Below are 26,846 nucleotides of genomic sequence, written 5' to 3'. Positions count from 1 at the left end.
AAGGAATATTTTAATAATGATACATTTGTAAAATACTGAGCAGTCCTTGTGCAAATGTGTCCCTTTAAGAAAGATCTCACTTTAAAGTTAACATTTCAGAGAAGCTTTCAGAAACCTACGATCAGGGACAGTGATTCATGTGTTAACTCTAAGACCTAAGCCTGTCATTTCATTCAGAAGAACACATATGTTTGGAAACCTTGAATGTCTACTCAACTCCAGCAGGACAGAACAGCTGTGCTCAGCCCCCCCCCCCCCCCCCCCCCCCCCCCCCCCCCACCCAATTGGCTGAGCTAAGACATGATGCCTTGGGCGCTATATAAACCGAGGTCAAAGGCAGTTCTATGAGGGAGCCAGCAGCAGTTCTGGACCTTAAAAAGAGGATCTTTGTTTAGTTTCTTCTTCCAAGGTGGTGTTCTGGTCTGACATGTCCAACTCAAAATTAGGCCGGATTGTATGATTAAAAAACATAATCCTTGATTACTTTCAGCTTGATTAAATAAATCTAAACTTTGATAAATATCCACAACCTCTTTACATTTGAGACATATTATTCAGATTAACTAATAATTTAAAGTAGCTGCAGTAGATAAAATACAAAGTGGAGGATTATGCAGTTATAAATGGGAAATGTGAATGGTCATTTAGATAGAAAACCACAGTTCTTTTCTAAACAAAAACCATAATAAGTCAAAGTGAATACCAGTTAGAAACTATGTTTTATGTGTGAAACATACAAAGTGTTCACCTGAATTGAGAGAATCTTTGAATTCTAACCCACACTACTTTTGCAACACTTTAGCATTCTCCAGCATGTGGTTCACATCCAACGGTCATGGTACTATACCTAACTACAGTGCATTTACATAACCATGGAGTTTAATGTAAAAAACAAACAAAAGTAAATCTAATGCGAATGTTACAGTTTATAGCATCTCCAAGGACAACCAATGTCCATTTATCCAAAATATAAACCATGACAGTCATAATAGTCATGGTAAATACCATATTCAAATCCCAAAGCACAGTTCTGGTAGCGGTCACAATGTCTTAAACGTTTGTCAATATGGTTTTAAAGGTCAGCCATTTAAAAAGCCATTGGCCTGTGTTTGACATGCAGAAGATAATCTGCAGAATGATGCTGCTTCTCAGCTTCTCCAAGACACATATGCTGGGTTTATTACATATTAATCAAAACAAACAGGCCTTTAATGTCCAGCTTCACAACATCTCCATACCAACTTAAAAATATAAAAAAAAAAGGTTGAATGAAAAGCGTAGGGATTCAAATAAAATGAATGGTAAAGAGAGCCGTATGAAATGGCTGGATAGCAGGTTAATATGTTCAGTGGAGAAAGAATTACTCTGATAATGTGCACAATTTTTGTTGTTGTAATTTACCCTTCAAGGGATCATAATTTTACAAAGATCTTATCAATTGAAAACACCCCAAACTTTCAAAAGCTCCGTAAAATAAATGTTAAGCAGCATTTTCATCATCATTTCCAGCAACATTTGCTTTCGGTGGAATAAACCTCTTTATTTTATGGAAATGGCCACATGTGTTTGAATGCTAGACCACCTTTAATCTCCTCCTCAATAGAAGTTAGCCTTTGACCGGCGAAGTTCAACGTTATGTCAAAATTTAGGGCAATGAACGAACTACTTTGAAACAAAAACATATTAAGTTACGTGTTTGTTTCTCAGTAGGTCTGCTGTCTAACGCGTTGGGTCTATGTACGCATACGGTGACAGGACAGACGCCGTTCCGCGCTAATGGATAAACGTTTAACGGTAAAAAGGTTTGTTAGACCTTACCTGATCATCCAGGTGTGGGTGGAAACGCACCGGATGTGGACGCCCCTTTTATAGCATCTACCGTAAACACTCAAAGAGCTGCGCAGCAACCTGCGGCTGGTTTATCCAGGATACAGAGGGATTTTTGTCAGGCAGGGGCTGGGCTCACTTCATTGCAATGGAACTTCTGGACAGAACGACGCTACTCACCGGTAAATCTGAAACCCGTATAGTCTGTCGGCTTCATGTTCGTTTTTAATCCCAACAGTCCGTCTCGGAGCGTGTTAGCCAGGCAATGCTATCAGACTTGTAGCAGAGGTTAACCTCGGTGTGTTTGGCGTTGCTAGGCCGGTGTTGTGCTCTCTCTCTCCGGGCTGTATCTAACCTTAGCTAACGTTAGCTGAGCTGCTACACCGACCGCTTGTTTTTGATGTTAATTTAATTTCTAATAACTGCTTTATGGGAAGAAGCTGGCTAACAAACGGCTCCCAGCGGCTGTCATTCATCACTGCTTTGGTTAGTACACCTAATTCTGTTAGCTAATTTAGGGCTGTGGCTTCGGACAGTATTAACCGCTAGTATTAGTTACTGATGAGGGGATATATGTATTTATGAATAGCTTATCATCCGATTCACTTCTAGTGGATGTTGTGTTTTTACTGAGCAGTTTGTAAAATCCATCTTTGTAAAAATCTTGTTATCCATTATTAACATTTTTAAACCAAGCAGCTAAATATCTTTGTGACATTTAAATCGTTTTTATCAGTTTATTCACAGGTATTTTGAAGGGCTTTGAAAGTTGTTTTTCACTCAGTTTCAAGGTTCATAGCTTACATTTTCAGAGGAATGTTTCTTTAGATTTTTTAAGCCACTGAATTCTAAATAGGCTGTAAAACTCAAGAGATGAACCAGGATTGTTTCCACACATTACAGTTTAGCAAGGAATCTATGGATCTACTTTGTTACCAGCAGTCTGTCACAAAGACTCAATTTGTTCTAGAAATGCACTAGTCAGGCTTTTCCTGGCAGGATTTCCACTTTTCACTGAGGTCCAAACCTTCGAGTCATATTCTTGTTTTCCCAAGTACTATAACACATAAAAGAGCAAAACGGGCAGCAGGATTTTTGACATGTAGCAGTTTTGAATACAAAAGAATTAATTGGCCATGAATTTTGGCCCACTCTTTCTTGCAGAGTTATTTTGATTTAGGCACATGGGATGGTTTCCAGTATGGTCATATGTTTATGGTCACGCCATTGCTATACAATTGGATTTAGGTCCAGTCTTTGTGTAGGCCACTTGAACACCTTGATTTTTAATTTATTTTTTTTTGTTTTCTTTCAGATGTAGACTTGCTGGTGTGCTTTGGGTCAATATCCTGCTGCATAATTCAAGTGTGCTTTAGCTTAAGGTCACAGATGTATGTGTGTACATTCTACTTCAGGTATTTCTTGTAGGGAGCCGAATTCTTGGTTCCATAAATAACATTAGGCCGCCCAAGTCCTCAGGCAGTTAAACAGCCCAGGACTATGTTTGACTGTAGATATGATCTTCGTTAGTTTTAACCCAAATGTATCATCTTTTAAAAGTTTAACTTATGTCTCGACAGTCCTCAGAAAATTCTACCAAAAGTCTTTGGAATCGAGATGTTTTTTTCTCTAAAGTGAGGTGGGCCTTTGTGTTGTTTTTTTAGTCATTAGTGACTTTGGGCTTCCAACCTTCTTGTGGGAGTCATTGATGTTTATTTATCTATGGCACCAATTTTTGAAAATGATGATGTTCTGTGTTTTCTCCATGTGTTGGTAATAGCACTTACTCTGAATTGCTGGAGCCACAAAGCCTTAGAAATGACTTCTCTAACCATTTCCAAACCAGGAGATAAGTTTGTACACCTTTAAATCAGGCTTGATGAGGCTGGTTACACTGAAGATTTGTTTTATTTAGCCTGCAGTCTCAGCACAGGGTTTGTGCTGAAATATATAAAGTATCTCACAAAACTGAGTACACCCCTCCTATTATTGTAAATATTATATTATATATTTCAGTGGGACAACACGGAAGATGTAACTCTTTGATACAATGTAGTTAGTGTAAAACTGCTGTACCCTCAAAATAACTCAACACATAGCCAGTAATGTCTTAATCACTGGCAACAAAATTAAGTACAGCCCTAACTAAACGTTTGCTAATTGTGCCCAGAGTGTAAATATTTTGATTAGCCACTGTTTATTTTTTCCAGCACTCCCTTAACCTTCCTGGGTATGGAGTTGACTAGAGCTTCACAGGTTGCCATTGGAATCTTCTTTCACTCCTCCATGATGAGGAATGGCAGAAGAGTTGGTGGATGTTAGAGACCTTGTGCTCCACAGATGTTTAGGTCTGGAAACATTCTTGCCAGTCCAGCACCTTTACCCTCAGTTCCTTCAGCAAGGCAGTGGTCGTCTTGGAGGGGTGTTTGGGGTCGTTATCATGTTGGAATACTGCCCTGCGGCCCAGTTTCCGAAGGGATTGGATCATGCTCTGCTTCAATATGTCACATTCAAGGTTCTCTTGATAAATTATAGCTCCCCACATCAAGCAGCACTCACGCAGCCCAAAACCATGACAGGGCCACCACCATGCTTGACTGGAGGCAAGACACACTGGTCCTTGTACTCCTCACCTGGTTGCTGCCACGCACGCTCGACACCATCTGAACCAAATAAGTTTATCTTGGTCTCATCTAGGGTATCAATCAAAAATATTCGATACCGGTACCAATACCGATACCTTTACTTCGATATCGGTTCCTGAACAATACTTTTTTCGATACCAGTTTTTATAATATCAATTCTAACAAAATGAAAATTACATTACATATTAAAGTACAAATCTTGAGTTTTATTTTTAACTCAGATTTTTCCATTCCAGGCACTTTTCTTACATTAAAAATATATTTTCAGTGCAAAAGAACAGTTGCAAACAAGTGACAAATTAGTGTCTAATGCTCACATACTGAGGTCCTTTTTACTTAGCAGTTTTTCTTCAGAAAAATTAACTTGTCTGCTTTCTCAGGAGACAAACAAGCCCGCTCCTGGCGGATGTTGTCTCCAGCAGTAGAAAATGTACGCTCTGAGGGTGTGGATGATGCTTGCACACAGAGATACCTGGTTGCAAAGTTTGATAGCATTGGCATAATATCCCTCACATTCTACCACCAGGTCACTGAATTCACAGAGGTTAGGGTAGATGGTAGACCTTTGTACCGCTAGATCTCTTCTTGAATCTTCTCCGTGGTGCTAAAACGGTTCTCTTGTCTTATTTCAAGTGCCATGTCCTAATCGACAAATAGCTCCTCAAGGGCAGAGAGCTTTGGCTTTTTCTGGAAACAAAAAGAAGAATAAAGGAATAGCTGCCAACAATTTAAATTTGTTATGGAAAATGAAATGGTGGGGAAAGAAGATGCTTTGTATCCTTTTATTTTACCAGTGTTGCTACTGCAGCTCCACAGTCTTCATCAGAAGAGTTGTCATCATGGTCACCAGCTGTCCTTTCAAGCTCCTGCTTCATCTGCTGGGCCTAGAACATTACAACTTTATTCTATATTCAATAGATTATAATGGAAGTAAACAGATCTACATTTGAAAAGGAATAAATATTATCAATGACAATAAATACACACCTGTTGTGAGGTTCTATTTATGAGCTCCTCTTCTATTCTGGTCCACACTTCATCGCCTACTTTGATCTTGAATCTTGGATCTAAGGCTTTGCCCTCCTCCAAGAACTGCCTGATTCTTTCATCCTGTAAGACAAAAGCATAGTATAGTAGTCATGATGTCTCTAAGTATACCTAATGAAAAGAACAAAAAAATTATGCAACATACTTGGTATCTTTTTGAGAGGTCACCCCATATCTTGTCCTTGATAGCCTGTGTAAAGGAGGAGTCCTCATCAGTAACTGTGAAGTGATGCTGAAGCTTCCCCAAAATGGGCAGAATCTGGCCCAAAGTTGGACTCCTTTCAGCAGACCTGCAGATGGTTGAAGTATAGAGTATCTTCATAACTCTGACAAACTGTTCTGCTTTTCTAAAATCATCATCAGAAAGTCTCTCCAGTCTGAAAAAAATATACACATTGTTGTATTAGTTAGACCACAGCCCAGCACATTAGTTTGCTTTGATAAAAGACTAAGGTAATCCCACAGTCTATCCTCATCTACAATACATGTCCTTCTCCATTGATTTTTTTTAACCAAGGTCCATGGAGGCTGCCTGGATAGCAGGAAACTGCTGCAGAAATCGCTCCACCATCAGGAACAGGCTGTTCCACCTGTTCTTCACATCTAAAATGACTGCATGTTCTGGAAGACCTAGAGAAAGGTGGTTTACAAACAGGTTGTGTATTTGCTGTGATAGTTCAATGATTGATTTAGCCATATAATTTTGCACTAGGTTTAGTCTACTTTTATTTCTAATAACCGAGAAGACGCTGCTTCTCTTTAAGGATAGGTTTAGCCAAGCTGCACCGCTTTAACCACACCACTGAAGCTCGGATTTTTCCTGCCCACTTTAAGATGACCGGTATAGTGTCCAGCTTTTGAGCAGCAATGATTAGAGTATTAGCAAAACAGGCAATCTTTCTAATGTTCATTTTTTTCACTGCTACATCCATATTAGCAGCATTGTCTGCAGTGATCGCAACAACTTTATCCTTTTATATTGAATTCATCAAGAATATCCCCTAGCTCTTTGGCTATTACAGTCCCTGTCTGTGATGTGTAGACTGCCCTGGTATGGAGGATTTTCTCCTTCATGGTACCCTCTCTCACAAAGTGGACTGAAACAGTCAAGCAATGGTCTTGTGCCACACTGGTCCACCCATCCGCGGTCACAGCCACATCTCTGACGTCTTGCAATTCTCTCTTGACATTTCCCTTCTCTACTGCATACCATGCTGGTATGAGTGTATTTGACAGCATGTCTTTGCTGGGGTACTGATATCTGGGGTTAAGGGCTCTTATCATCTCCCTAATTGACATTAGAAAACACAAAACATCAACAATAACATGGCTGTGTTATTTTTGCTCAAAAACCATCATCTAGGCTGAGAGATAAAGGCTTAACTGGTCAACAATATAATTTACAGCTTACTTACCTCCACCATGGAGCCTCCACTATAGAAAAAGGCAGCAAACCTTTAACAACTAAGTTTGTCCATGCCCTGTGACACTGATCCTGTCTTTCTTTTGTCTTTCCTTTTTCCTGCAAGTGTGAATGGATTTACACTGACTGGCCTTGTCCTCCTCACATCAGGGTCAGAGGCTACTGTGAGGAGAACATAAAAATAACAGTGAAGATTAGGTTAGCTGTTTAACCAGCCGACCCAATGGATGAGCATATTTTCTACAAGCTAAGCGTTATATGTTAATGTCAATCTTTAGTTGGCTTTTGATTTAGCTAGCTACATAGCCAAAAAATAAAGCTACACACACGATGCAGTATCAAGTTGCAGTAACGCTAACAAATGTAAAGACCGCCTACACTTTTGACCTCAGTGGCATTTTAAAGCGGTTCGATGACACTCGCAACCAGTTCACAACACAGATACACGTGAACACCATCTGTAGGCGTAACCACATATGTATTTTTCCTGGGTGACGCAATCCAGTTTAACATTACAGCCAATCACCGAAACTTGGCACCAAAAGAGGAGGCATGTTTTGATACTCTGTAAAACCGAAGCATTTCGGCCGGTACCATAAAAGAACCGAAGTTCTGTACCCTCCCCTAGTCTCATCACACCACAGGACATGGTTCCAGTAGTCCATGTCCTTAGGCTGCTTATCTTCAGCAAACTGTTAGCGGGCTTTCTTGTGCCTCATCTATAGTAGAGGCCAACTTCTGAGATGACAGCCATCCAGACCAATGTGATGCAGCGTGCAATGTATGACCTAAGCTCTGACAGGCTGACCCATCACCCCATACGTCTATTTTCAAAAGATAACCTCTGGATATGACTCTGAGCACGTACATTCAACTTCTTTGGGTAACCATAGTGAGGCCTATAATGAGTCGAGTCTGTCCTGTTAAACTGCTTTATGGTCTCAGCCACCGTGCTGTGGTTCAGTTTCAGGGTGTTGGCAATCTTCTTATAGCCGAGGTCATCTTTATGTAAAGCAGCAATTATTAGGCCCGAGCAGGAAAACTGCAAGGGCCTATTGTAATCGCTCGAATTCTTATTATTATTAGGCCCGAGCAGGAAAACTGCAAGGGCCTATTGTAATCGCTCGAATTCTTATTATTATTAGGCCCGAGCAGGAAAACTGCAAGGGCCTATTGTAATCGCTCGAATTCTTATTATTATTCCGGGGACTTTTGGCGGGACAATATGGGGACTTTGCCATATCCCAAAACTCACCAAATTTTACCCAAAATTGTCCCCCGCGTGAAATTTTTGTTCTTTAATGTCGTCGTCAGTGGGCGTGGCAAAACCACGTAGCCACGCCCCCAAACGTGAGATAGGCCAAACCGTAAGTCGTACAGATCTGAAATTTGGCACAATGCTAGAACTCCTCAAACCAAGAAAAAAAGTCTCTTGGGGGTATGCCCTAAAATGCACAGGAAGTCCGCCATTTTGGGTCAAAGGCCGATTTTTGCCCGTTTTTCACTTTTACTCACCTCGAACTTTAACGAACTCCTCCTAGGGATTTTGAGCTATCGGGTTCATATTTGGTCAACATGCAGTTAAGGCATGGCGGATTAAAAGTTATCAAAATCCTGAGTTTTCGGCCATGTTTAGGGGGCGGGCCGTGGCACGAAATTGGCGTTCGTGCCGAAAGTGAAAAATGGCAATAACTTTCCCAAAATAATTCCAAATCACACCAAAGTTGGCATGAAGGAGGACCTTCGGGTTCCCGACAATCCTATGGGGTCATATTGTGACATCATCAAAGCCACGCCCCCTCAGAACCGGAAGTCACTTTTTTCACTCGGAAAAGTGCCTCTCTGACCCTCTTGACCCAATCAACTTGAAAGTGTTTCAGAAGACAGATAACTAGTGGGTCTAACTTCGTTTGAGGCACAGTGACTTTTCATAAAAGGGCGTGGCCATGGCGGCACGGCGAAGTCAGACGTCACGCCATGGCCATACGTTTGCCTCTAATTTCCACATAGATCATCTGATCTGCAACAAATTCAATGTGATTGATCCTTCTCCAGTCTCCAACAGATATCTGATGACATATTCGGTGGGCGTGGGCTAATTCGTCCACAGCGCCCCCTAAAAAATTAGAAAAAATCAGCCCAAAGCCATGCTTTGACCGAGGAATCTGAAATTTGGTACACCTATGTAACTTCTCAGGACCTACAAAAAACTCTATTGGAGCATTGGTCCAAACCCAACAGGAAGTCGGACATTTTGGATTGAAGTTGCCATTTTGACACAGTTTTGACCGTTTCTAGCACGCATATCTGAGCGAACTCCTCCTACAGCTTTTGACTTACAGAATTCAAAATCACTCAGTATACTCTTAAGGCACCGGGGATTAAAAGTTATCAAAAACATTTTGATACATGAAAGCGTGTGGGCGTGGCCACGCCTCAAAATATGACTTCTCGCCATAAAACACTAAATTGATATAGCTCCTACAAGGAAAGTCACAGACAAATGAAACCTTCTGGGATTGATCTGCCTCTAGGCCTCAACAATATTCACTTGTCAGATGCTGACATCATCGAAGCCCCGCCCCTGACAACAGAAAGTGTCCCGTTTTCCTTTACAGAATCAGTGTTTGATGTTCTTCACCTAATCAATGTGAAACTGTCCCAAGTAACAGATAACATGATGGTCTTAGACAGTCGCCAGTACTTACTGCTTTAGCTGGAGGGTGTGAATATGATGGCGTGGCGAATTCTGATGTCACGCCACGGCCATACGTTTGCCTCTAAATTACACATGCATGGTCCCATTCACTCCAAAATGAATATGCTTGATCTTTGTCAGACCCCAAACAGCTCTATTGGATTACATTTCAATTTGGATCAACAACGCCCCCTAGGACACTTCAAGGGCTATATCTCCCTCATACATCATCCGATCCACTTGAGATTTAATATACATAATCCTGAGTTAATGATGGACATTTTGACACAGTCAATTGATGATGTTGTTTTAGCCCCGCCCACTAACAAACAAGCAACTGCAGCGTCCTTCTGGAAGATCCGATTTACTCCAAATTTTCAATGCTTTTTGCCAGACCGAAACTCTGCATGACCGAAGATCATATGACATGTTGCTCAAAGTGCCACCTACTGGCGACGTGTTGAAGTGACGCGGTGTCATCGTATGTGGCGTGTGATGCCAGGCTCCTGCAGTCGCTCAACAGCCCCAGTTGCGCTGAGGGGTGCGAGGGTCTTCAAAGCTGCTTGCAGGTTTCTAGTTTTTTTGTGTTTTTAGTTATAGTTTTTTAGTTTGCCACGAGGTGCCATGTTTAACCTCCAGTGACCAGTATGAGAGAGGCTGAGAGTGGCAAATTTAACACACCTCCCCACCATTGACACTAGAGGCCTTGTAACACTAATAAGTCACATGACACAGGGGAGGGAAAATGGCTAATTGGGCACAATTTGGACTTATTGACTTAGAGGTGTACTTACTTTTGTTGTCAGGGATTTAGACATTAATGGCTGTGTGTTGAGTTATTTTGAGAGCAAATTTAAACTGTTATACAAGCGGTACACTCACTAATATTAATTGTATGGAAGTATCATTTCTTCAGTGTTGTCCCTGAAAAGAATAAAATATTTACAGAATTGTAAGGGGTGTAAACACTTTTGTGAGATTCTAATTTTCCACGAAGAGGAGAGGTGTGAAAAGCTATACCATGGTAGAGCTGTGGGGGTTTGGCTTGTTCAGCTGCTTACCATAAACAGTCACTTGATGTTCACTTTGATATGAGTGGACTGCAGTGAGCCGCCAGTCACAGATCTTTCAAACATTAGGAAAAACACATTGAGTTGGTTTGATCAGTTGAAACACATGGGTTTGTGTGAGACCAGTGCAATTTAAAATACTTTTAATTTGGGCCCCATCTTTCCTCTGGAAATTATTGGGTACTGAACTGAAAATAGGGAAAGGGCAAAAACTTTTGCTGCCAGTCCAAAAACATTTACTTTTCCTTCCCATAGAACGTACACCTGGATCAGTGCTTCTTTGTTCTCTTTGTGTCTCTGCTTTGTTCACTCAAACCCCCAGTCGGTCGTGGCAGATGGCCGCTCACACTGAGCCTGGTTCTGCTGGAGGTTTCTTCCTGTTAAAAGGGAGTTTTTCCTCTCCACTGTCTCTACATGCTCATCCCAGGAGTGAATGCTGCAAGTCACTGACTGGATGCAATCTGCTGGGTTTCCTTAGACAGAAAAACGTTTTATCCAATTTGAATAAATAACTAACTCTGACTGCACTGTTCAGTGGTTAGGATTAATTGGAATGTATGTACCTGACTGTTGTGAAGTGCCTTGAGACAACATGTGTTGTGAATTGGCGATATATAAATAAAACTGAATTGAATTGAACATTGAATATTACTGGGATGAATGACTCCGTTTGTTTTTTTCCCAAGCTTTTTAGATGCAGGCATCTTCTTAGGTGAAGCGTTTCTGAAGTTGCGTTCGGAGGACACTAGTTGCCAAGAGCTGAGGACGGACCTCTACTTTCCATCATGTCCAAGACCAAGAGCTCCGAGTCCGTCAAGGTGGTGGTCCGTTGTCGTCCTATGAATGATAAAGAGAAGGCTTCTAAATTTAACCTAGTGGTTTCTGTTGATGTCAAACTTGGCCAGATTATGGTCAGGAATCCTCGGGAAGCCAGTGAACTCCCCAAAGTCTTCACATTTGATTCAGTTTATGACTGTAACTCGAAACAAATAGATCTGTATGATGAAACCTTCAGGCCTTTGGTCGATTCTGTTCTTCTTGGCTTCAATGGGACGATTTTTGCTTATGGCCAAACAGGGACAGGAAAGACATACACAATGGAGGGAGTGAGAAACGATCCAGAGAGAAGAGGGGTGATCCCTAACTCTTTTGAGCACATATTCACACACATTTCACGCTCCCAGAACCAGCAGTACCTTGTGAGAGCCTCATACCTGGAAATTTACCAAGAGGAGATCCGGGACTTGCTCTCCAAAGATCAATCCCATCGTCTGGAGCTCAGGGAGAGACCTGACACTGGTGTGTACGTGAAGGACCTGTCGTCATTTGTCACAAAGAGCGTGCGAGAGATCGAGCATGTGATGAATGTCGGCAACCAGAATCGTTCAGTGGGTGCCACGAACATGAATGAGCACAGCTCGCGCTCTCATGCAATCTTTGTCATTACAGTAGAGTGCAGTGAGTTGGGTATGGATGGCGAGAACCACATCAGAGTGGGTAAGCTTAACCTGGTAGATTTGGCAGGAAGTGAAAGGCAGGCGAAGACCGGCGCTCAAGGCGAGAGACTGAAAGAAGCCACTAAGATAAATCTGTCACTTTCTGCCCTGGGAAATGTCATCTCTGCTTTGGTGGATGGCAGGAGCAGCCACATCCCTTATCGAGATTCCAAACTGACCCGCCTGCTGCAGGACTCCCTTGGGGGGAACGCCCGCACTGTGATGGTCGCCAACATCGGCCCAGCGTCCTACAATGTCGAAGAGACCCTGACCACGCTGCGCTACGCCAATAGGGCTAAGAACATTAAGAATAAACCGCGCATCAATGAGGACCCCAAGGATGCCCTGCTCAGGGAGTTTCAGGAGGAGATCGCCAGGCTGAAGGACCAGCTTGAGAAGCGTGTGGGGAAGAAGAAGAAGAGGAGGCAGAGGAGGAGAGCAGGGGAAGGAAGCGATGGAGAGGACCTGGAAGATGCAGAGACGGAGGATGACGACGAAGAAGGAGGCGACTATTGGAGAGAGCAGCAAGATAAGCTGGAGCGGGAGAAAAAGGCCATCTTGGATGACCACAGCCTGGTAGCTGACGAGAAGGATCGGCTGCTCAGGGAAAAGGAGAAGAAAATGGAAGACTTGAGGAGAGAAAAAGAAGTCGGAGAGATGCTTGCAGCTAAAGTTAAGGTAACCAATATTAACTCTACTTCTCAGAGGTCCAAGTTCTCACCTCTGATTTGGAAGTTATATTTTGTGACTTGATTCTTCTTTTGAATTTTGTTTATCATCCAGGCAATGGAGAGCAAGCTCCTTGTTGGAGGAAAAAATATTGTTGATCACACCAATGAGCAGCAGAGGATGCTGGAGCTGAGGAGGCAGGAAATTGCTGAACAGGTAAACTCAGAATCCAAACATAAACAACTTGGTAAAGAAATGATGAAGAAACAACTGAAACAACCACATTCTAAAGTCAATGTGTTTAAAGATGTTGGTAATTACTCAGTGTTTTAGAAAGTTTGCCTTTCTGACTTAAACAATCTGAAACCATAATGAGGAAGAGTTAGAAAAAGTCAGAAATATGCTCACACTGTGTCTATTTATTAGTAGAAGCTAGTAAGTAAAATTGAAACAGGAAATTTATTTAATATTCAAAATACTCATTTGCGTCAAAATCTATTTAAACTGACAAATTCTTAGTTGCCCAAATTGTCGCACTTCTTCCGGCAGCAGCGCTGCAATACCAGAGACACTCAGCCCCTCTCCTCTTCTAACGTGTCAAGTACTTCAACAAAAAAAACATATGCTAACCAATTTAGCCAACAAGACAAACACAAAGCGTGGTTCGGAGGGACTTTACCTATGAGGCAGAGCGACAGGAAAAAAATGAAATGCTGAATGATGCCACATGCTAGCTGTGCTAATGCTACAAGCTAACACTACAACAGTGATGATTGAGAGCACCTGAAAAAGGTCAGTAAAGCTTCTGTATCTGCAACACTGAAGTAAACCTGGATGACATAAGCTAATGCTGTCTGTTTAACTGTTAGCTTCACAGACACTGACAGCTTCATAACGGTGATCCGTTGGTTTGAGCTCTTGTGTAGAGATGCACTTCTCAGATGCAGATTTTGAAACCAAACATTGCTCTAGTCTTTTTTTTTTTTTTACTTTAAAAAGAACAATAATACAGAACATGGCAAACACCAGGTTGACAAGAACAGAGAAGGGAGTACGAAGGAAATGAACAACAATAATACAATTTGAGTCTGCCATTAACGCAAAATACCAAATGCTCAAATCGTTTTAAAAAACAACGTTAAAGAAGTTTTGATAAAATGTTTTAAGAAGATTACCTGTTTTTAAGGTCCATTATAGATTAAATATAATATTTATTAAGGCTGAAACGATTAATTGTGATTAATCGATTATTTAAATAATCGTTAACTAATTTAGTAATCGAATAATTATTAACTGGAGTATACACTCTAAAGCATGTTATTTGCTCAAAGAACAACCCACTCAGAGCAGTAATTAGGCCAAAATTGTACAAAAAATATCTACATTTTGCATTTAAAATGAAAAACTTTCTTTTTTGGTAAATATGCTCTATCCAGAACTCCTCAAGTGGCATAGCTTTAGCCCCACCTGCAGTCCCATTTAGCAGACAGGCAAGGGAGACGAAAAGCCAATACGAACGCAGCTGCGAGACTTTGGAGGAGCTGAAAGGCAACTACAGAACACACAGCAGCGATCTGATAAAGACGGTATTTGTATCATTAACCTAATGATATAAAAACCGTCACTTTTTCTCTTCTAGACGTACTGCTCCATCTGGAAGTCAAGGTTCATGCCTCCCAAGTGGGTGCAAAAGTAATTCAATAAAATATGGCTTATGGAGAACTCAGATTTATAAACATAGAATTTGGACTGTATTAGTAGCAGGTTAATAATATAAAAGTGAGAATTAAGTTTACTGTCAATATCTGTGAAACCAAACAAGACATTCTTCCAGCATAAGGAAAGATTAGGCTAATCATGATCAGAAACAAAATGTACAAGCTTGCTCCGAAGATGTCCTACGAAGAGGTAAACGAGCAATACCAGAATAAATGAACCGTTGTTTCCCCATCAGCTTCACAAAAAGTTCAGTTTACGTTAATATCATCTTTAAATCTCTTGTGTTTAGTTGGATAGAAGCATTTTATAAGAAACTCGAGAAAAAAGCCAGTTGCTGTCACCAGCATCAACTATATATTTTTCTAAATGAGGGCTGAATTATTCTCTACTTCTTGGTTTTGCCAATATTGTCATATTGTAACTTATATATTTTTTTTTTAACCAGAAACAACCCAGTACCTAAAAAAAATATTGCCGTGGTTTCGAAAATGGTATAGAGGATATTTCTTCGGATCGTTTTTGATCTTGTCACGAACTTTTAGTATTGTAACAACCCTAGTAGACATTCATGAAAGAATCCAAGCCTTGGTTGAGATATTGTGTTGTTGTATTGCCCAAAACTACACACATGGGCCTGCAAATACTGAGTTTGACCCGTTTTTGCCTTCAGAACTGCCTTAATTCTTCATGGTGTAGACTCGACACAGAAGTCAAAACATTCCTCTGATTTTGGTCCTCATTGACATGGTAGGACACAGTTGTGGTACACATTCAAGATGTGAATTTTCTCTTCCAACTTATTGCAAAGGTGCTCTGTTGGATTAAGATCTGATGACTGTGAATGCATTTTTGCAAGCCTGCCTGGGTTGTCAGTTCTAACTAGATAAGAATGCAAGATGTCCCAAAAAACCTATTTATTTAAATGCTAATGTGTACAATTAGAGTGTAATATATGAACATACTGTAGGCAGGGTTGGCAGCTCGCAGCCATTTGTTCCACGATCTCCCTGCCTTTTATGGTGGCATATCTAAATCTCATTGTTTTTAAAGCACCTTGAACATACCATTGCAAGGTGGCTATTTTGCAGTTATACAAATTATTATATTCAATAAAATTTGTTTACTGCTCCCTAAGAAGTGAATGAAGGAAACCAATAGAGTAACAGCAGTTTGAAAGCATCTTAAAATGGCATTACGTTAACTGGAGACCAAATGGATCATAAAATACGACTGTGACACATTAACATGAACAATTTTCAGCTTGATGCTTGGGGTCGTTTAATATATGCAAGTTAATCTAAAGAAAGCGTCTCGATCTATCATAGGTGCATAGGTGATTCCTAATCTTTAAAAAGCCTGACCTACCGATTCCGATTTTGATAGTGACTTTTTTTTATAACCTGACAAGGTCAGGTGTTATAAGGTCATAATACACCTTCAATGTTCCAATCCTTTTTTATTGAAAAACATTGAACAATACCCATGAAACAATACAAACTTGTTTTAACTGCACATGAGGCAGTTCTCTCAAATATAAAAGAAAGGTTTAGAGCATTGCAGTTCCTTTAGTCTTTCATTTTTCACATTTTAAAAAGAAACCAAACTTGTGCAAGAGGTTAGACAAGTACAGGGGTTGGACAATGAAACTGAAACACCTGGTTTTAGACCACAATAATTTATTAGTATGGTGTAGGGCCTCCTTTTGCGGCCAATACAGCGTCAATTCGTCTTGGGAATGACATATACAAGTCCTGCACAGTGGTCAGAGGGATTTTAAGCCATTCTTCTTGCAGGATAGTGGCCAGGTCACTATGTGATACTGGTGGAGGAAAACGTTTCCTGACTCGCTCCTCCAAAACACCCCAAAGTGGCTCAATAATATTTAGATCTGGTGACTGTGCAGGCCATAGGAGATGTTCAACTTCACTTTCATGTTCATCAAACCAATCTTTCACCAGTCTTGCTGTGTGTATTGGTGCATTGTCATCCTGATACATGGCACCGCCTTCAGGATACAATGTTTGAACCATTGGATCCACATGGTCCTCAAGAATGGTTCGGTAGTCCTTGGCAGTGACACGCCCATCTAGCACAAGTAATGGGCCAAGGGAATGCCATGACATGGCAGCCCAAACCATCTCTGATCCACCCCCATGCTTCACTCTGGGCATGTAACAGTCTGGGTGGTACGCTTCTTTGGGGCTTCTCCACACCGTAACTCTCCCAGATGTGGGGAAAACAGTAAAGGTGGACTCATCAGAGAACAATACATGTTTCACATTGTCCACAGCTCAAGATTTGCGCTCCTTGCACCATTGAAACCGACGAAACAGGAGAGTTGAGGTGCACATTTAATTCTGCCGTAATTTGGGCAGCCGTGGTTTTATGTTTTTTGGATACAATCCGGGTTAGCACCCGAACATCCCTTTCAGACAGCTTCCTCTTGCGTCCACAGTTAATCCTGTTGGATGTGGTTCGTCCTTCTTGGTGGTATGCTGACATTACCCTGGATACCGTGGCTCTTGATACATCACAAAGACTTGCTGTCTTGGTCACAGATGCGCCAGCAAGACGTGCACCAACAATTTGTCCTTTTTTGAACTCTGGTATGTCACCCATAATGTTGTGTGCATTTCAATATTTTGAGTAAAACTGTGCTCTTACCCTGCTAATTGAACCTTCACACTCTGCTCTTACTGGTGCAATGTGCAATCAATGAAGACTGGCTACCAGGCTGGTCCAATTTAGTCATGAAACCTCCCACACTAAAATGACAGGTGTTTCAGTTTCATTGTCCAACCCCTGTACATGAGATCAGTGGATAATATAGGTTTCACAAGTAAGTATTGGCCTATCAGTGATGTCCCAAAAATAAGGAAATCAGTGCTGATCGATCGGTGCACCCCTATTTTTGATAGATGGCGCTTAAGATGAGGAATACATTTTAAGATGCAGAAAATTGAGACTTGTGCAATGTTTTACTGCCTGACATTATGACATTTTATCACAATATCATTGTTTGAAATGCTTCAGTCAACTGATTGAGTCCAATATTTAGGAGACTTTTATTTTTCAAGTTCTGCAATCACACACTGCATGTCAGTAATCTGGTTGACCAAGTTAATGGGAAAAATTATTTAACCTTAGTGGCCTTCAGGCTAAGGGTCCTGCAGCGGGGTAATAGAAGATAACATATAAGAAAAGGGTTAATCACAACCGACATCATTTTCACAATACTTAATAATAATAAAATAATAAAATTGCATTGGATGTTTTTCTAATATTAGGCAGCCTTTCTTTTGGGTTGGAGGGACTGTAGATCAGGAAGGTTGTGGTAGATCTGCTAAGTCATAGCTCAGTCATACTTGTTGCTTTTGAGAACTTTGGTTAGTCGTGTCAGAATGGCTTTAAATGTTGTGATTTATCTGTTTGCTTTCAGAAACGGAGAGAGAGAGAGATGCAGCAGCAGATGGAAAGTCGTGATGAGGAGACTCTGGAGCTGAAGGAGACCTACAGCTCCCTTCAGCAGGAGGTCGACATCAAAACCAAGAAGCTGAAAAAGGTAGTGGCTGAAGAAGACACAACAGACCAACTCACAATGTAGTGGTAAAATCTTGTTCTGTGCCAAAATGTCTGTTTTATGATGAATTAAGATTAATAGCTGTGATTACTTCTAAGTAACGCAGCTGTTTTGTGCTGTTTTCCTTGACTCATCTTAAGCTAAATTCTGTACCGGTCCTTTTTTGTCCAACTAACCTTGTTGTTTGATCTTGTCTGTCTTGCAGCTGTTTTCCAAGCTGCAGGCAGTGAAGGCAGAAATTCAAGACATCCAGGAGGCACACATCAAGGAACGCCAGGAACATGAACAGACCCAGAACGAGCTGACCAGAGAGCTCAAACTCAAGTATGGAACACATTTATATCCACAAGTGTGGTCCAAAGTTTACATTTACTTATCATGGGCAGAAAATCTGAATTATTTAAAGCCTTTAAGGATTTCTTAAAAGCAGTTATGTTTTTGGCGTGAATGATTTCCCAAGATAGAGCCGCACTAGTTTATAAAAATAAAATCAAGATGTGCAAATCTGAATTTATTTAAAAATAAATCCATAAGATTCACATGGACCTTGTTTCAGATGCCATTATCCTGCAAAATAATGGTTTTCATATTTAATGCCTGAAGCTCCTCCAACTTTTATCTACAAGAAGTCCAAATGTTTATCTTTCAGACATCTGATCATTGAAAACTTCATTCCATTGGAAGAGAAAAACAAAATCCTCAACAGGGCTTTCTACGACGAGGAGGAAGAGTGCTGGAAAATGAAGGCCATCACTCGTATTGAGGAGTAAGTTGAAGAATGCTCTGAAGTTGGTTGAATCCTTCATAAAGTTAGTGAGATCTCAACTTCAGTAAAAACACGGACGAAGACCCTAAACTTGTATAGTTCCTAACATGTCAAAAGCAATTGTTGCGAGTTAAGTGGTGTGATTAGATTATGTTAGAATCATTTCAGAATACACCAATAAGCCAAAGCATTAAAATCAGTTTCTCAAACTTTAAAAAACAATATTCTTTTAAAAATTAGTCCATCCATCCATCCATCGTCTACACCTGCTCAACCCTACAGAGTCACAGGGTGGGTGGAGCCTAGAGGTGGGGTACACCCCAGACAGGATGCTAGTCCATCACAGGGCGACACAGAGACACACACTCTCCTATGGGCCATTTACCGAGACCACTGAAAGTGCCTGTGACATCGAATTTGTATGATAAATCCAATTACATTTATGGAAAGGAAACATTTATAAAATATTCCAAAAAGTAAATTCATGCCATTGAAATGAACAGTTGAGATATATGCTCTTAAATTTCACTAAAATGACATTTCTTGAATATTCCTTTGCGCTCTTTTTTGACGTCACAGGGGAATCTCCGCACGTAAACTGACTGCTGCTACAACGGCCAGCAACACAGACAGCAGTGAAGAATCTGATATTTCTTTAGATATATTTCAGTCACTATCACAGAGAGACGCAGCAGAGTCAGACAGTCACTGCGGCATGCAGAAGGCCATCTATTTCCACCAGACTTTATTTTTGCTGGATGCCGGAGTCAATATCCATGAATCATACCACACCACCAGGAAGCAGAACCAGCACAACATCTGGATTTTTAAAATACTTCACTAAAGACAGACTAGATCTCGCTATATTAATAAATAAACACATATATTTATATATACACGTGTATATACTAGCAATTTTTAACATTAGATCAATTAGATCAGTTACTAGGTTAACTAAGATAATGTAAACTGAGCAACTGAACATTAAATACACCAAACTAAGCAACAAATATAGCTTTTCTGCACTCGAACTCACCCATTGTAGAACAAAACACATGAAAATATCTGGATGCATAAAAAGAAAAATGAAGCAGTTTAACTTCCACAGAATGAGTTGTTTTGGACTTGCTACTGGCTTTTATCTATTAATAATAATTTTGGATTATTATTATTAATAATAATAAAATAATTACCAATAACTGCCAATATCTAAATGTACTTTTGCAACCAGGAAGTGTTCTTACCTGCTGAGCCTCGATCCGTTTAGCAACAGCAGCAACAACCTTTTCTTTGGCAATCTTTTCCCATCAGACGCTATGAACAGTGTGGCTATAGCATCTGTTTCAACATTCTCCTTCGTCTGTCAGATATCCCGACCTCTGACATCATTTCTCCTGTTAATTCAGAGGTTTCTTGTTCGAAGCAGATTGCTGAAAAGTCCTGTCGTAGTATTGCTGCCACCACGAGCAATGCACCGTGTCACCATATTAACTTTTTAACTTGGCTTCTACCTGAACAGTTGTTTATCATTGACGCCCACACAGTGAATGACCGGAGACTTCCCCTTTCACGTCATTTCCACAAAATTTAACAACGAAATATACTTATTCTGTAACAATTGCTATTTACCACTTCTTTAATCCTAATATTATGTCAATTACTGCCCAATTCCTTCAATATTAAGATGTTTTCTTTACATTTCTTCATTTGTGGGAAAAGCATGTCACAGGCACTTTGGGAATACCCAGAGAGAACCTAACATGTCAGCTCCTTGTAGAAAACCCCAGGCTGGGATTCAAAGCATAGATCTTTTTGCTGCAAGTCAACAATGCTAACAACTGTTAGTGCTAACTATCCACAAAGCAAAAAGAGAGATCTTTTTAATGAACTAAAAACTAAACAAAAAAATACTGTAGTTGAGCAATAAATATACCTAAAGCAACTTCCTCAGAAACACATATGACCTGCTACCTGATCCAGTTTCACATTTGTACCTAAGGAAGGTCAGACACCGTCTACAGCTGCTGCCAGTCACTGCTGACCCGGGTTAACTTTACCAACCAGTTTTAGCTTGGCAGAGTTTTTTTATAGAACCCGTTGACTGATGGAGACATAAAAGATTCACTGCCAACAGACTATACATTTGTATTACTTAATTTCCTAAAACAACTAGTTGCTCTTACAGCACTGATCAAAAGCAGCACTTTTACCTGATTTGATCTGGTCTGTAACAGGTTTGGTTTCCAGCAGCAGTCATGCCACAAACTGGGATGTGGTTTGGAAGAAAGGCGGAAAGATTTCTAAAGTGAAATCTGGATAGTTGTGATGTCATCCACATTGGATGCATTTGATACATGATAATAACATGTAAAAACAGATGAATAACTTCTTTATTATTACTGTCTGACATTAAATCAGACTGTTCCCTGCTTTAGGTCATTTTGAGTTTCCATCATTTTTTCTATTTGCTCAATGCCAGAATATTGAGGGAGAAAATCAAAAGTCAGAAGTTTACCTACATTTCATTGTTATTCGGTAGAACTGCCTAAATGTTTTTGGTATCTTCCACAAGCTTCTCACAATAGTTGGCTGTTGTTTTTGATCCATTCCTCCTGACAGAACTGGTGGAAACAGTTCTCAGTTCCACAAATGTTCAAATCTTGGGCGTTAACATCTAGACTTTCTCTAACTGTTTAATGTCATAATAATCTTAGTGTATGTAAACATCTGACTCTCAATATTCTTGCATTTAATCTCAGACAGCAGGATACAAAGTTTGTTGTTTTCTACAGTGAATGTGTCTGGTTTCAGCTGAACACATAAGAGTGGAAGTGTTCTACAGTTTTAATGTGCTGCTGTGTAATCTGTGGTGCTTCTCTCTGTTTTCCTGCTTCAGTGACCACCAGATGATGTCCAGACCTCCGTCTGCTGTTGGCTACAGGCGGCCTCTCAGTCATCATGCTCACATCGCCATGAGGATGAAGCCTGACATGAGATACAAAGTGAGCTGCTTTCCTCTTTGTTTTGGCACAAATATTAGGGGGAATAATGATCTTTTTTTCAAGTCAAAGGGGTCAAGTCGAAGTGAAGTCACGAGTCATTGGTGTGAAAGTCTAAGTCAAGTCCAAAGTCTTTTCTGATTTTATCAAGTCGGGTCTAAAGTAATTACTTTCTAAGTCACATGACTCAGGTCTACATCTCTGCTACTGTTCAGTATATGCACCGATTATTTGGCTGGGGCTCCTTTTGCATGAACTGCTGCATCAGTGCAGCGTAGCTTGGAGGAGATCGGCCTGTTGCCCTGCTGAAGTGTTAAGGAAGCCAAAGTTGTTTAATAGTGGCCTTCAGCTCATCTGCATTGTTCAATTCAATTCAGTTTTGTTTATATAGCGCCAATTCACAACACATGTCGTCTCAAGGCACTTCACAATTGTTGAATTTGTTGTTTCTTATCTTCCTCCTGATGTTAGTATTACGTTTTGCTGGAGGTTTCTTCCTGCTCAAAGGGAGTTTTCCTCTCCACTGTCTCTACATGCTCATCCAGGAGGAGTGAATGCTGCAAGTCACTGACTGGATGGAATCTGCTGGGCTTCCTTAGATAGAAAACTTCACATAGTTAAATAATAATCTGAACTTGACTGCATTGTTTGATAACTAGGATCAGTTGGAATGTAGTACTTGACTTGGAATCTGACTTTATGATTGGATTAAATTGACTTTTTTTGTAATGTGCTTTGAGACCATATTTGTTGTGAATCTGCACTATTTAAATAAACTGAACTGAATTAAAGTAATAATTTTATCAATTTCCATTTTAGGATAAAAATGAAATAAATCTGGAAGTTTTCATATTTTATTCCTTTATTGCATTTAAAACCTCTCAGCCATTAAAGTTTTCAAATAGCACTGATCACAGTTCAGATGCCAAAACCATTGATATATACTGGATTGGATATCAGCTATTAGCTGCAATAGATGGTGACATGCGCACGTAGGCACCTTTGCTATGCATTGAGTCATGTATCCAAATGGCAGATGTCACAAAACAGTTGTTTCTTATCTGATTTTTATAGAAATATAGCTGAAATTGAAGCTGAGAAAATTGCTGATGTTATGATACATAGAAATCTGTACTCTCCCTGAACATAAATCTATTAGCAGTGTGGGAACTGTGCGTTATATTGCAAGAGAGTCAGCCAAAGAGGAAAGGAAGCGCAGAGAGGGAGATGATTTAAAAAAAAAAAAAAAAAAAAGTACTGGGAGCAGAGTTGGCAAGAGCTGTAAATAAATATTTGTTTGTAAGAGAGCAGGTGAGACATAAACACTGGTGGCGTAGAGTTAAAACGCTAGCTTTAAACGCCGCTAATGAATTACTTTATATGATTATTGTAATCCTTTTATTATGTTATTTTTTAACATTTATTTAACCAGGTATAATGTTTTGTTTTAGTATTTTAACACTGTAGTACTGTTCACGACATACCTCTACATCACTTATTTTTCTAGAATTTTAGAATTTAATGCTTTGCATTCATGTCAAACTGTCAAAGCAGTATGTCCTTCTACTCGGAGAACTGTATTGGCCTTTTAAAAAGAACCAGTTTGCCAGAACGCTGCTTCTCCTTCTGCAGCCGTCCTGACTCGGTGCATAGCAATGGCGCATGTTTGTTTTATGGTGGTCACATGATGTCCAATCCACTAATTTATATTGATGGCCAAAACAGCCGCATAACAACCTTTTACCACACTCCTGCATCACAGGCAGACATGAGTGATGAGTGGAACATACAGATAGTAAAACCTGGGTACTGTCTAAACATCTTAAGGTACAGATTTTGTACTCTGACATCAAGAATGTTGTTAAAAAATCAAATTTATTGAAGTCTGGAAACCATCTGACTGACATGTGTGTGTGTTGGGTTCTCTCAGGCTGAAAACATCCTGATGCTGGACATGGACCTGCCCGCACGGACTACTGAAGAGTACCAGGAGCCAGTTATTGCCCCGAAGGTGGCAGCAGCCCTGGAGGACGCTCTGAGAGACGAGGATGAGATCCAAGTAGATGCCTCAGGCTTTCACAGCAGCTTGGGACCAACCTTGCCTGCCAGCGGCAGCCTCAAGAAACCAAAGTCTGGGTAAGAAACCTGCTATTACATCCATCTTTCGAGAAGTGTTTCATTTTGTGTTAGCTTTAAGAGAGAAAGTTAGTTTTAGTGTAGCAGCCTTCTTCCACTGCTTTCTGTCTTTCAGCCGACCGAGAACAAGCAAGAAGTCGAGCACCCCGACCTCTCCCTTCAGCCCCTGCAGTCCAGGATCTCCTCTTTATCCACAATCCCGTGGCCTGGTGCCCAAGTGATGCCTCCTTCCACCGCCACCACCAACCTCTCCTGTGCACCTCCCACTTTAAGACTTTTAGAGGATGGGGTTTGTTTGGTCAGAAGCTGAAGAAAACCTTTAAGACGCTCGCTGCTCTGTAGGTTTTAATTGTTACCACATCACTGTTAACTGCTGCGATGCATGAAGTCCCGTATCACGCTACGTCTGACTGTCTTAAACATCACTAAGTTCTTAACGTGCAGACTGACTGAAGGCTGCTCAGAGCACTTTGAGACGTCTGTGTCTGGCTGTTTGTTTCCTTACATCAGTGTTCAGGTTGTGCTAAACTGGACTCTCTCAAAGCTGTAATTTCATGTGTCATTTTCACTTGTTTGGCTTTGTTGCAGAACTTTCTATCAGCCATCAGACTCATTTGCTAAAGATCAAGCCAGAGGTCTCATTTCGATTGTATTCGTGAGGGTCATAGAGGAGAAGACAGCTGCTGCAATCTGTACACGCTGTTCCTTTTAGGCCCAGCAGAAGAAGGCAGATAAGGATGGAAGCATACTATGAATTCATTCTAGGTTGGATGCTGTTTGGTGCAGACCATCTCAGCAGGTGGGTAAACCACCACCTCAAATACATCAGGGTTCCAAGGTGCCTTAAACCTGCAGTCCTCAATGTCCTTATTTAAAATGTGCAAGCATAGCCTCTCCTTCATTCACTCATTCCCAACATCATGGGGACGGGTGGCTGGCAGATGCACTGCTTGGATGGAAGCATATAGAAACAAAGAGCAACACTGTCATGTTTAATAAAAGTACGCCCTTATTCAAGTGTCAGGTTCTGTGTAACAAAACATAATTAAAATGAGTTTTTAATAGGTCTAGAATTAGGTAAATACCCCTATAGCTGTCTCAATGTTCTACCTTCAGGTAAATCAGATTGAGGTCAGGACTTTGCTTTCAGATCATCCTTTAATTCTGTCATCTGCACATGATGTTTATGTCTTGTGATCAACTAAAGGGGGGGGGGGCTTCTAATCATCTGATCCACCCTGGGCGGTCGTCACAACCCTGTAACCACCACAAGCTGAAAGGAATGATACTTTATTGTGGAGTGAGCATTGCGTAGAATATGAAACAAGGCAAAGACAGCAGCAGATCTACATGAGTCTGTGGGTGCACACAGAGCAGACATCCCCCAGCTGTCCCTCTGATCTTAGAAATGTGTTGCTCAGAGGAATCTGATGCAGATGATGGCATGTGGAGGATGGAGACCAGTAATGTTGCTTGTATTTGAATAGCCTGCATGAGGTCACGGAGCACAGCCCTGTGGTGGACCCTCATACCAACTGTATTCTTGACAGTTGGTATGAGGTGTTTGGGTGCTCCTGTTCATTCTGGTCAAACAGTTTCGGCGTATGTTAGTTTCTGATAAATGAATGTTGCTGAGGTTTTTTTCCCATGTTTAAAAGGACAGGTTCATTTTTTCAGCACTTCCAGATATATACAGTTGGAAAGAGGATGTACTTTCACTTTACCATGACTGTGTATTCACCGTCTAAGCTCTTCATACCTCATCTACTTTTGTATTCCTCTATGAATGAGATCCTAGCACCTAAAAACCTCCCGTCACCACAGCTGGACTAAATGTAGACTTGCCCCAAGAATCAGTCGAAACATTTGAACGCGAAGGTAGGAGCTCCGCCTTTCTGCCTCTTTGTTACTGTGTTACTGTGATGCGTGTCGCTGTTCACTTGCTGCTACTGCGGAAGGGTGTCCGACCCACTGTGACATTTCAACAAGCCTGGGTCAAGTTGCAAACTGCATCCTCTCACCTCGTTTCTCTCAGTAGCTGAAGCTTTTCTTGCTGTTTGACCCACGCCTGCAAATAATTTAGGTATTTAACATTAGAGACTTGTTGATAGGCTATCCTTAGTCACTTTTAAACGTGTAAAAGAGAAACAAAAAAATAGGTTACCATATTAAAAGAAAAAGTAATTATAACTTATTGAAATCTTTCATTTTTATATGCAGATGTAGATTTTTTTGTATACTTTGTTTTTCTGTGAAATACTTTTATTTTTTGAGCGATGTAATTTAAGGTTAAAAGATTTATTTTTAGTGTCTTACATGCAGTATGTGTATTTTCTATTCACTGTGGCTTTTTTGTGAGTTAGTTGAAGTTTCCCTACATGGTCGAGATAAGTGTGAGTGCAGAAAAATGCTGGACTTATTGCGTATTGTTGTCTATTCAACCCACACAACACATTCTTTAAAAGCAGAACCAACATTGCAACTCTGTGCTGCATGATCTTAGCATGCTTGAGTAACACATTTGGTTTTGATATTAATTATCAATGTTAGGCATCTGGCAAGCCCAGTGTTAATGTCTTTAACTGAACCCTTTTCTATCTGGATGAACAAGCTGCAGCACTGGATCCGAACCTTTCTACTTGTGTGACCGACTTTTATGTGCTGGTATTGTTTTCTAGCCAAATGTTGATTCTGCAGTTCTGTTTGTGATTGGTTGTCTTTTTTTTTTTCTTGTTCAGTGTCTTTCCATCATTAAAGAAATGTTAGTGAAA

At 40.6% G+C, this 26,846-nt stretch overlaps 2 protein-coding genes across 6 annotated transcripts in view; one reads left to right on the top strand and one right to left on the bottom strand.

Moving 5' to 3' along the window:
• LOC124871453 (kelch-like protein 7) overlaps positions 1-2,149 on the bottom strand; it is a 13,486-nt gene extending 11,337 nt beyond the window's left edge. The window contains exons 1-2 of one of the 2 annotated variants that reach the window (XM_047370747.1): positions 2,008-2,149; positions 1,819-1,914 (exon numbers count right to left, since the gene is read on the bottom strand). The gene's annotated coding sequence lies outside the window, so the exon portion shown is untranslated. The remainder of the gene's footprint in view (positions 1-1,818; positions 1,915-2,007) is intronic. The other variant, XM_047370758.1, reaches the window with a different exon arrangement.
• Positions 1,824-26,846, top strand: kif3b (kinesin family member 3B). 4 transcript variants are annotated; one of them, XR_007039021.1, is made up of 10 exons: positions 1,824-2,009; positions 11,397-12,884; positions 12,990-13,091; positions 18,034-18,156; positions 18,380-18,498; positions 18,824-18,940; positions 21,837-21,942; positions 23,870-24,075; positions 24,191-24,413; positions 24,664-26,846. XR_007039021.1 is itself a non-coding variant. In XM_047370730.1 (10 exons), the coding sequence occupies exons 3-10, from the start codon at positions 11,496-11,498 to the stop codon at positions 24,294-24,296; spliced, it is 2,268 nt and encodes a 755-aa protein (XP_047226686.1). In that variant the 5' UTR covers positions 1,824-2,009; positions 6,037-6,159; positions 11,397-11,495; the 3' UTR covers positions 24,297-26,846. The 4 variants fall into 4 exon arrangements, 3 of the variants coding, with proteins under 3 accessions (XP_047226686.1, XP_047226669.1, XP_047226678.1); XM_047370730.1 differs by adding an exon at positions 6,037-6,159 and having other exon boundaries at positions 24,191-26,846; XM_047370713.1 differs by having other exon boundaries at positions 24,191-26,846.

The sequence above is a fragment of the Girardinichthys multiradiatus genome, chromosome 1 (genome assembly GCF_021462225.1).
Source record: "Girardinichthys multiradiatus isolate DD_20200921_A chromosome 1, DD_fGirMul_XY1, whole genome shotgun sequence".
Lineage (NCBI taxonomy): Eukaryota > Metazoa > Chordata > Actinopteri > Cyprinodontiformes > Goodeidae > Girardinichthys > Girardinichthys multiradiatus.
This window is presented reverse-complemented; position numbering and strand designations above follow the sequence as displayed.